At 38.0% G+C, this 12,067-nt stretch overlaps 1 protein-coding gene across 4 annotated transcripts in view; it reads right to left on the reverse strand.

Moving 5' to 3' along the window:
* The window catches only part of sobpa (sine oculis binding protein homolog (Drosophila) a), a 59,102-nt gene that overhangs the window by 18,401 nt on the left and 28,634 nt on the right, over nucleotides 1-12,067 (reverse strand). For 2 of the 4 annotated variants that reach the window (XM_047393241.1, XM_047393239.1), the window contains exons 4-5: nucleotides 11,805-11,956; nucleotides 8,229-8,252 (exon numbers count right to left, since the gene is read on the reverse strand). In XM_047393241.1, coding sequence (XP_047249197.1) covers nucleotides 8,229-8,252; nucleotides 11,805-11,956 — 176 coding nt within the window. The remainder of the gene's footprint in view (nucleotides 1-8,228; nucleotides 8,253-11,804; nucleotides 11,957-12,067) is intronic. The other 2 variants (XM_047393242.1, XM_047393240.1) reach the window with 1 other exon arrangement.

The following is a 12,067-nucleotide window of genomic DNA, read 5'->3' on the forward strand; positions in this document are numbered from 1 at the left end:
ATCTAAAAAGATTTTCCAAGATGTTATCTGCAGTAGTTAAATAAATATCACAAAGACATCCCAGTTCATGTTTACTTTTACATTCTCCACATCTTGTTAGCTGGAGTTACTTTTTTCTTTATTTCAGCTGAATTGCTGGCAGCTATGAGATAATCACCTTCCTCTCTGTGCCCTGCAGCTGTGTAAGCCAGGCCTGCAGGCTTTCTGAGCTCCAGCAAGCCTCAGCTGCAACGTGCAGATACTTTACAGTCTTCATCACATGCACAGAAAAATCCACACATGAAGCACTTATAGAAACACACTCTGATAGATTCCCTCGTCTCTCTCATACATTTCTCGCTCTGATGGAAAACCATGGAGGGTGGAGGAGCATGGAGGTAGGTGTGTGTGCATGTTGGAGGTGATGTGACATTTCTGGGCTGACATGAAGCGACACTCTGCCCCCTCGTGCCTGGAGCGAGCTCTCGGGGAAAGACACTGATGGAGGTCTGGGGTCTCACTGGAGAAGGAGGGGGAGGTTTCATGGTGTGAACAAGAAAAGAAAAGTCGGTTCTGCAGTAGAATCAACCAGCGAACTGAAGTCTTCTCATGACATGCTTTTAAAGGTTCCTGTATTTCCTAAATAAATCACAATGAAAAAAATAATTTGTTTTTTTGACCAGGACGGCGTTTAAAAAGCAACAATCTAATCTACAAGGAAGAACTGAAACCCAACTGCTTGGAAAGGTAGATTGGTGAAGTTATTGCAGCAGGAACAAGCAACATTTCCCCTGTTGAACTTTGCATTTGTTACAAAACCCTGCAAAAACCAACTTTCAAAACACAACTGTATATTCTGTAATACATCTTCCATGCTTACTGCTACCCTGGCAAATCTGTATGAAAACCCTTAAAATAAATTTATCTTTTATTTGAGAAAAATCTACCTTTGAATTTTACAACTTATTTACAACTAATTTTACCATCCAATTCCACCACCTTCCCCCAAAATTAGCAAGATTAATATAAGTGAAGAATTAAAAAAATATGTATTACTTTTTTAATGTTTATCACTGTTTGTAGGAACTTATATTTAGTGATCAATGCCTAATTGTTTCCATAATTGTAAATACGATGTGACACAGAGGCCTATTTCTCTTTGCCACTCTTCAGAAAGCGACAACGCCATTCAAATAAATCAGATCTATGCTAATCCTAAAAAGCAATGGTTACAGGAAAATATCTACTCGTCTAAACCTGCCTTTATCTACAGTTAGAGTATTAATTAGACATTTTAAATAATAAAAACTATGACAAACAAGGCTAGTCGGAAGGATGGTAACAATGGGGATGAGAAATCCCCCCTAAAACAAACAATCTCTACGTCTGGAAAAAAATAAAACAGCAGGGAATTTAGGGAGATACAGAGCATGTGTAACATGCTTAACAGAGCCATTAGAACCCAGTATTTACTTATTAACATAAACTTTTACTGGCTTGGTTTTATTTAAGTAGGGTTTATATATTCCTGTACGTTTTCACTTCACACAACGTTGCATTCTATTACAATCAAGGTTTTTCTCTCATTTAAGTGGTTTAACCCTTTCAACCCGCCTGTTTTTAGCTTACGCATAACAAACAGTGTATATTTCTGCAACCACAAGTTCTATCTTAATACTTTTGGTGTCCTAGTAAAGGGAACACTTGTGAGACTTATAAGGGTGGGCAAAAATCAGTATATTGGTTCTTGGGAAAACGTTCATGAAGATGGTACATGGCAAAAATAAAAATGTTCAGGTTTGCTCTAAAAAAACATTTGGTATTATTATTTCTATGACAGGGGTTCTAATGATACTCTTAACCTCTATTAAATCATAGTATAATATGTTAACGTTATCTCTGCAACAATTTATCCTTATAAAGTGAAGCAGAAGAAAAATAGAGAGCCTTGAATATTCAGACGGGTTAGGCAAGGTCTCCAAAATGCCCAATTTGGCCTCAGCTGTGTCTTATGAATTTTCTCATGTTCAAGAATATATATTTTATTTGTAAATCACTATTGTTCTTTAATACATCCAAATACAATAGGTTTTATCATTTTTCAAAGTGTAGCGAAAAACAAAATCTGTGACAGAAAACTAGCCACCCTGTGCTCTGCGTCATGCGCAACGCTTCAACAAGCATCCCACTATCTCTCCTACCATACTAGGTGTGAATACCTAGAATGAAAAATTAAAAGAATGATTTTGTGTGTCCTAATCATCTTGAAACCCAAAGTTTTTTGGCAAACAAATAAAGAATATTGGCTATGCTGTTAAATTTGTTTGGAAAAATTCTGTGTAGCAAATTCATGTACTGGGAATTTTCCAGAACTTGGTTGTATCATAATTTCTTGGACTTTGCATTTAAAGGTGATTCTTAAGACTTGTACATTCAGTTATTATTATGCCAGTGCATCTTCTGTGTTTGTTGTTTAGCTTTGCATACAGTAGATCTGGATGTGATCTGTTCAGTTATGGCCCTTTTCCACTGGCTACTTTAAGCAAGCGGCTCCACACCACTCGGTTTTGCTCTATTCGATACGGTACCAGTTGTGTTTCCACTGACCCACTAACAGCTGAAGCCATGGCTCCTGAAGCCCGCCTCCAAGCGTCAGTGCAGTGTGCTGTGTTGCTATTAACGTTACTGTGTGACATTGTCACATTAAAATAATCTGCATGAAACCATAAAAACTGGTTGGATATTGGACATACGTGGCCAACGGGTTCAGCAGAGACTTCCTCCAGTTTCATCCGATATAGGCAGTCTGATTACAGGCAGCTGCTCTCTGCCTGCACCCTCATCGGTTGTGTGTTTTGACTGTATGCTTACGGTACATTTAACGTGCAGTCAGTGTGCTGTACAGTTATTAAAAACTCCACTGCTTCAGCAATCCGGTCCCTTCATTATTATAGATGTCTCACCCCCAGTGACACGCAAGTACAGGGAATTAACCCCCTAAGTGAACAACCATTTTGGCCCTGGAGAAAGCATCTCCCCTGTGTTTCCCGACCACGGTCAGAAAACGGGAGCAGGAAGGGTTAACACCTATTCAATTTAAATGGCTCTTACTAATGAGAATTCCTTGCGATGCCAGGATTTTCAGAATCTCTTTGTAGCTCCTCCCCAGCCTAAAATAAAACTCAATCAGACTATCCCTGTCCATCCAATTGTTGTTTTGTTTCTCCGTATGTTTGAGAAAGCGCACTGTTTTAGTATTTCGTGCACATTATACCTATGTCGTGGGAGTAAATTAGTATTTCGTGCACACATTATATATATTTCGTGGGCACAAATGAATACTTCGTGGACACAAATTAGTATTCCGTGAAAATGAAGTAGTATTTTGTGGAAACGAAGTAGTATTTTGTGCACACGCTATATATATATATATATATATATATATATATATATATATATATATATATATATTTTTCCCCCATGTCAGTTCCCGGGTGCCGTAGTTTTGTGTGTTTTTGGGGAAATGTTTGTGCATCTGAACAGCTGATTTTATGTGTGATCTGCTACTTTAGGATGTGATTAAATACAGCGTTCCCTACCCGCGAGTAATTCAGAAAGCTGATCTGTTGTTTTTCTTTTCTTTCCATTTTTCAAATAGAAATATTTTATTTCAGTTTGACCCGCCCCAGCCATTGTGGTCCTCAATATTATTGTAGTCGCTCTTCAGTTTTATTAACTTTTCCCTGCACTACCTCAGCAAAAACCTTCTAATTTATCCTGTTCCCATGGCCAATCAGTGAACAACAGTCTATTTTTGTCACATGTAGTTCCGACTGAGCCCCGGTCGGACCCGCTCAGGAGTAGGAACCAAAATACTAAGTACGGGTAGTAATGAAAACGCTCGCAAGGCGAACCGAGTGGAGTCAAGTAGGATCCGATCGAGCCAGTGGTTAAGGGGCATTAGTTAGCATGTGTATTCATCTAATGCCATTACCCGGCTTTTCTCCTCATTTGCATTAGTCTTCCTTTACCTCACGGCTGCAGCCCGTTCCTAATCCCCCACCCATCCAGTAATTACAGATCCAGCATTTATACCTCCTTAACTCCTGAGATCTCGGTCAGTTTCCCTGTTACCATTCTCCATCTTACCCCACGTTTTTAAGAGTTCTGTAAGTTTGTTTACTTTTATATTATTTCATTAAATGTTATTTTTGTGGTAATCCTGCCTCCTTCCTGTGTGCCGTTGGGTCCATCCATTACCTTAAAACTTGACAAATGATAGTTCAATTAGCATAGGACCACAGATAATATGCTTATGAGCAAAATATAAAGCTGATCAGTTTAATAAGATGGCAAAGTTCACTTGTGCAACGCTCAGGGTATCATTCACCTGTACTTACTCCCAAACTTCATCTTGGTGATGTTTGCAAGGTGCATGCATGTTTTCTGTTGTATGCATGGGTGTTGGCTAAATGCGAAAACCTAGCAAATGACGTTAAAGGTGATTTTGTTCAGGAGCTTTTCATCGACAGCTGAAGGCTAAAGTGAAATATAATTCCCCAATTTCGATTGTAAAGAAGAAAAGGATTCGAGCTGTGATTTTGAGTAAGTCATTAGCCAAAAAGGAGTGAGATGACAGAATTATTGAGTCCTGGAAGTTAGGAGGAAGCAGAATCTTACATATAAGCTAACTGAGTGGCTTAAGACTTAATAAACAGAAACATAAGTGATTAGCTTGAATTAAACTATCCATCATCATTCACTGCACACAGACAAGCCCCAGATAATGTGGATGTATGCAGAGAAGTGAGAAGTTAGCTGCCAGCGTTACACAAGAAGGTGATTGGATTTCATGAGTGAAGCAGCTGAGGATGCTTCATGCAACATGATTCCCACTCACGTCCCCCCCACATCTCTTCACCTCCATCCCAATCATGCACAAGCATGAGGAGAAGTGAGGAATAGAAGAAAGCCTGCAGGCTGCTTTGCAGATTCCAACCTTGTGGGTACAGGGGGCAAGAAACATATGAGTATCGTTTACACAAATGGACTGCATAAATGTGCGACAGCCAGACAAAATATGGAATCTGAGCCACTGAGGGAGAGGAAAACTGTGTTTGTGATGTTTGAACACGTGCATTCTGCTGATAAAACAGCCAACATGTTATACAGGCAAATACCACGACTGTGGGTGAATTATTTAAAATGTAGATACTCTATTGAGGAGGTGGTTGACTTTGGCAAAGAAGAAAACAGTTTTGTGTATTTTTTAAGAGTTTTTAACCCATCAGTTAATTTTAAAGTCCTGAGTGGATCAAATTTATGAGAAAATCAGGTGGCGGAAAGAGGTACCGTGACTTACATTCCGACCTAAACATCTTCCTATTTTCACGTCTTCTATGTATTTTATTAAGATTGTATGTGATAGAGCAGCCATTTGTACTCAGCCACGCTACTCTAAATAAAATTTTGTGTAGCCAGCTGCATGCTGAAGTCATCTAACCATTCATGAAGTCCACCTGTAGATAAATCTAGCTGTACTGTGAAGGCCTCAAATATTTGTTAAAGAACATTAATGAGCAAGGAGCATCATAAAGACCAAGAAACACAGCAGACACCTCAGGGATGAAGAATCTGTTGCAAGGCTTGAAAGTTGATACTCACAGATGCTCTTCATCTTAGGGCACACATTTTTATTGAATAACAATTATACAACACTTTGTGTTGGTCTATTACTAAAAATACCAATATTTATGTAATAGAGGGCCTATACAATGGCAGCAAGACTGCTGTGAGGTGTGTGGTAAAGTAACATGGCTTTAGGGTGTGGGTGGGATTACAATAGCATTACAACTGCCTTGTTTTAATGAGAGGCAGACAGCTAGAATACTGAAGCTGCAAGTAGATGTAATGGAGGTGGAGGAGATAAGGTAGCTTGGCTCAACCATAGTGTTTGAGACATACAGTACAGACCAAAAGTTTGGACACACCTTCTCATTCAAAGAGTTGTCTTTATTTTCATGACTGAATATTGTAGCTTCACACTGAAGGCATCAAAACTATGAATTAACACATGTGGAATTATATACTGAACAAAAAAGTGTGAAACAACTGAAAATATGTCTTATATTCTAGGTTATTCAAAGTAGCCACCTTTTGCTTTGATTACTGCTCCGCACACTCTTGGCATTCTGTTGATGAGCTTCAAGAGGTATTCACCTGAAATGGTTTTCACTTCACAGGTGTGCCCTGTCAGGTTTAATAAGCGGGATTTCAAGCCTTATAAATGGGGTTGGGACCATCAGTTGTGTTGTGCAGGAGGTGGATACAGTACACAGCTGATAGTCCTACTGAATAGACTGTTAGAATTTGTATTATGGCAAGAAAAAAGCAGCTAAGTAAAGAAAAACGAGTGGCCATCATTACTTTAAGAAATGAAGGTCAGTCAGTCCGAACAATTGGGAAAACTTTGAAAGTGTCCCCAAGTGCAGTCGCAAAAACCATCAAGCGCTACAAAGAAACTGGCTCACATGAGGACCGCCCCAGGAAAGGAAGACCAAGAATCACCTCTGCTGCGGATGATAAGTTCAGAGTCACCATTCTCAGAAATCGCAGGTTAACAGCAGCTCAGATTAGAGAACAGGTCAATGCCACACAGAGTTCTAGCAGCAGACACATCTCTAGAACAACTGTTAAGAGGAGACTGTGTGAATCAGGCCTTCATGGTAAAATAGCTGCTAGGAAACCACTGCTGAGGACAGGAAACAAGCAGAAGAGACTTGTTTGGGCTAAAGAACACAAGGAATGGACATTAGACCAGTGGAAATCTGTGCTTTGGTCTGATGAGTCCAAGTTTGAGGTCTTTGGTTCTAACCACCGTGTCTTTGTGCGGCACAGAAGAGGTGAACGGATGGACTCTACATGCCTGGTTCCCACTGTGAAGCATGGAGGAGGAGGTGTGATGGTGCTTTGCTGGTGACACTGTTGGGGATTTATTCAAAATTGAAGGCATACTGAACCAGCATGGCTACCACAGAATCTTGCAGCGGCATGCTATTCCATCCGGTTTGCGTTTAGTTGGACCATCATTTATTTTTCAACAGGACAATGACCCCAAACACACCTCCAGGCTGTGTAAGGGCTATTTGACCAAGAAGGAGAGTGATGGGATGCTGCGCCAGATGACCTGGCCTCCAGTCACCTGACCTGAACCCAATCGAGATGGTTTGGGGTGAGCTGGACCGCAGAGTGAAGGCAAAAGGGCCAACAAGTGCTAAGCATCTCTGGGAACTCCTTCAAGACTGTTGGAAAACCATTTCAGGTGACGACCTCTTGAAGCTCATCAACAGAATGCCAAGAGTGTGCAGATCAGTAATCAAAGCAAAAGGTGGCTACTTTGAATAACCTAGAATATAAGACATATTTTCAGTTGTTTCACACTTTTTTGTTCAGTATATAATTCCACATTTGTTAATTCATAGTTTTGATGCCTTCAGTTTGAAAGCTACAATATTCATAGTTATGAAAATAAAGAAAACTTTGAATGAGAAGGTGTGTCCAAACTTATGGTCTATACTGTAAGCACTCAGCTTGTTGCGCCATGTGTTTTTTGCCTACCGGTTACTTCACCATTTACTCATTGCTTAGTTTATAAGTTTAAATTTTTTTAGACCAGCTAAAATTTTGTAACTATGATATTGACTGAACAAGAAACAAACCTTAGATAAGCTTTTAATTTAATAAAATGTTATAACTGCCCTGTTTAATCTGTGATGATACAGACTTGCTTTGTTAACTTTAACAAGTAAATGAGGATACCTCCTTTGGAGCATGGAGTTAAAGATAAAACAAGTTTTTAAAAAGGCCATGTTTTGATGTGGTATAAAATGTGGTTGTCCTTGCACCTGTCAAAGTTCACTCACAGAGTTTCAAACATTAGTGAACCGTTGACATTACCAGAGGGAGCAAGATTATTTGTCATCCTGTCAACATTTAGTTTGATTTAACCGTGCTTTCATAATAAAGGAAAGCAAGGCAAATGTGAAGGAATAAGATTAGAATCATATTCTAAACAATAATACAGCAGTTGAAACATTCAGGTTGAATTTCACATGCTTTGGGAAATAGTGTCAGGGGAAAGAAAGACATTTAATGAACAAACTGCAGGTGCATTTATCTGCTGTGGTGTAGTGCTTATTTGGATGAATTTCAGGACGGACAAACAGTAGAGTGAAATATGGTATACTCACTGTATAATTCCTTATATATCCCAGCTTGGGTATAAAAGAGAAAGGAGATTTGTTTAACCACAGTGAAGGAAATGAGAGTGCAGTTAAACAAGATTTTACTTAGTAGGCACACCACTCTCCACAATTATTGATGGTCCTGGTAAAGGTGTGTAAAAAAGAGAGAGAGAGAGAGAGAAAGAAAGAGAGAGAGAGAGAAAGAAAGAGAGAGAGAGAAAGAAAGAAAGAAAGAAAGAAAGAGAGAGAGAAAGAAAGAGAGAGAGAGAGAGAAAGAAAGAAAGAAAGAGAGAGAGATAGAGAGATAGAGAGATAGAGAGATAGAGAGATAGATAGATAGATAGATAGATAGATAGATAGATAGATAGATAGATAGATAGATAGATAGATAGATAGATAGATAGATAGATAGATAGATAGATAGATAGATAGATAGATAGATAGATAGATAGATAGATAGATAGATAGATAGATAGATAGATAGATAGATAGATAGATAGATAGATAGATAGATAGATAGATAGATAGATAGATAGATAGATAGATAGATAGATAGATAGATAGATAGATAGATAGATAGATAGATAGATAGATAGATAGATAGATAGATAGATAGATAGATAGATAGATAGATAGATAGATAGATAGATAGATAGATAGATAGATAGATAGATATTAATCAAAATCCCTACTGCCATATTTAGTGGCACCCTCAACAGCTCTTAAACAAGGTAAATGGAAGTGAAATATTTTAAGTTAATTTAAGTGACTTAATTTGCAGTGTGTGAATACCTGTTTCCTAGAATATAAAAATGACATGATACAGAATAGTGTTTCTCTTAGCAACTTTAAAAAAAATTTTATGAGAACATGTTCACCAAGTAGGGCTGATGCGTACTGATCCTCATGGGCCAGAAAAGTCCTACAACTACAAGAAACTACAACAATATACCTACTCACTCCATATGTATATCAGTACGTATGTATTAGGCAACTGCGGCAAAAAGTGGCTTCTCTGGGCCACGAACTCTCCAAAACAAAAATTAGTATTAGATAGCTACTGATAACCAGAATATTGATGATATGTAGCTAATATTTCCATTTGTTGTGTGTTAATATTGAATGTAAATATAATAAAAAATAAAAATGAGAAAAAAATATAAAAATGGCACAGTATCACGTACTCTGTTGATCTTACAGTAGCACTAAGGAATAGCATTAGTGTTATCTCTTTACAGTAGTCTATTTAGTGTCATTTTACACTAATAAATTTGGAAAAATAATTGAAAAGGTTGAACAAACATCCTACAACGATACAAAGAACACTTTTGCTCACACTGGGTTGTTAAATCAAAACCGTATAATTTTTAACCTAGTTTTTTCCCTATCGATTGTTGTAATTTCAGTTATTTCAGCTTCCAAACTTGACTGCAAACACACTAAAACTGAAATAAATTTTACATCAGTGGACATTTATTGCCGTGAAACATTAACTACAAATTACGTGGTGTTAGCAAATGCAGCATTAATTGCATACAGCCACCATCTAAACATTCTAATGAGGGTCAATTAGCAACTTTGTGGCGCAAATACAAAATCCCAGGAGGAAATGATGACTGGGAAATTATCACATTAAAAAGAATAATGGTATAAAGTAGCTTTCAATAATCTCCACTTTACTTTTTTATGTTAGCTTCTGTAGATCTGTGATGTACAGCTAAGAGGTATATAATTTCAACTTGTTAAAGCTAAAGGTAAGGGTTCGAAATTAAAACATGAAAAACTTTTGAATACCGTAGGACAAAAAGTCAGATGTTTGTCCATTATGGGCCTGATCTTCAAAGGGGCGCTGAATTGCTTGTACAAAAAAAATTGCACGTGCAATAAGTGGGTGTATTGCGTGCGATTTTCAAAGATTGTGCATGCAATGGATAACAGGTGCAAAGGCAGAACACCTATTCAAATGAGGTAATTGCGCGGGCTCCTGGCTGGCTGCTACTGCTCCCGGCGGAACAAGAGGAAAAGTGAACAAAAGCTGTGTTGCTCAAAACATGCAGGGGTTGTTGAGCGGCATCGTTATAAATAATAGAGTTACCGATTTAAAGAATTTAAATCAAATTTAAATCAAAATATATATCAAAATATATATATATATATATATATATATATATATATATATATATATATGAATATATTTTACTGATTTTACTGATATCTTTTTTGTTTGTTTTGCCAATATTTTAACGATATACAATGTGTTTGTTTGTTTGTTTGAAGTGTGTTTTGGTGACACCAACTGTATAAACCCTCCCCTGGCATATGTTCACATTTAAACAACTTACTTAAACTGATCCATCTCCAATTGCTCTGCAATGACACAATGTTACTGTCAATAATGCAATGTGTTTTGTTTAGTGACAAGGCTAAAGTATACAGTGTTTTTCTCAACACATGGAATCGGCCGCCTTAAAATGGTGATTTTTCACCTGCTAAGAAGTAGTTTCAGCATCCAGTTTGCAAATGAAGCATTTAATCTGCCTTATAATGACTTTGTTTCTTTCCTGTTAATTATATTATCAACATCAAAGCACAGCGGGTACTTTGCATAATGTGCAATTACAGTTAACAGGCAATGCACGGTTGATCAGTTATGTGCGCACTTCATCATGATCAGGTTTGTGCTTCAGCAGCAGATGATCTCAGTGACAGCGATGGTGCGCTGGAATGATCCAGACGCAAGAAAAAAGTGTTGCAAAGAGTTTTACCATATGAGAAATGTCATGGCTTTTGTTTGTGATTGGCTCCAAATCAGACCTTAGAAAATCCTACGTAGAATCTTCTATTCTCATCTATATTTATTATTTTTATTTTTGACAATGCAAATCTGTTGACACATACAGAAGATTCTCTCTCTCTCCATCATTTGTCATTCTATCTATGCTTCCTTCTGGCCACAGTAACAGCAGACATATTTGCATTTCAAACGTGCTAAATCTAGACGCAAAAACAGCACCCGAAATCCATTTCTGGTTTGATATGTCGCGTTGCGGGTGGTAAAAGGTTAGATTTGCATATCCCCCTCCCATAAATTAGCGCGTTTGGGTCATTATCTTATGTTTAGCATATTCATGAAGGCAAACACGCTAAAAACGTTACGCCCGCTGTTCCGTTGATTTTACACACGCAGTCCGATTACCACCTTGTTTGTAGATCAGCTTTGGGGACCCAAACAGGTTTGCGTGTGGATTTGTACAGGCAAACCTTTTAAAGATCAGGCCCTATATGTGTTCATACTATACAGAAGAGGTGGCTTTAGATGTCTACTTTATGGATTCCTTTCAACCCACTGAAAAATCTGCTGAAATTATAGAAACCCCTCAACTTTTCTGCTTAGTATTTATTCACTTCATGACAATAAATATGTCAAAGGTAATATCGACTATTCATGTCTGTTTTGTGAATTTATGGATCCATTACTGTCATTCTCCAGTTGGTGTAAATGATGTGGTGGCATGATACCTTGTGGCCTAACATACAAAGTGCTTAGAAAATGCACAGCTGAAGATAAGGAGGGGCTCCTACCTTGTTTCTCTTGAAATAGGCTCTGCGGCAGGCAGCAAAGCACTTCTCGCTGCAGAAGCTCTTCAGCTCACTCCCCATGCTCAAAGAATAGCGTTTGACGCCGACCTTCTGGCACCAAGCGCACATAATCTGCACATTTAATGTATCTTCATCTAGACAAAGGGAAAAAACACAACTAGAAACAAATTCTAATTCCTCGAAAACACATTTCACATGTTGTGAGCTAAAATGGTAAACTAATCTGCTAATGTAATTTATGCTGG

Source organism: Girardinichthys multiradiatus, chromosome 19 (genome assembly GCF_021462225.1).
Source record: "Girardinichthys multiradiatus isolate DD_20200921_A chromosome 19, DD_fGirMul_XY1, whole genome shotgun sequence".
Classification (NCBI taxonomy): domain Eukaryota; kingdom Metazoa; phylum Chordata; class Actinopteri; order Cyprinodontiformes; family Goodeidae; genus Girardinichthys; species Girardinichthys multiradiatus.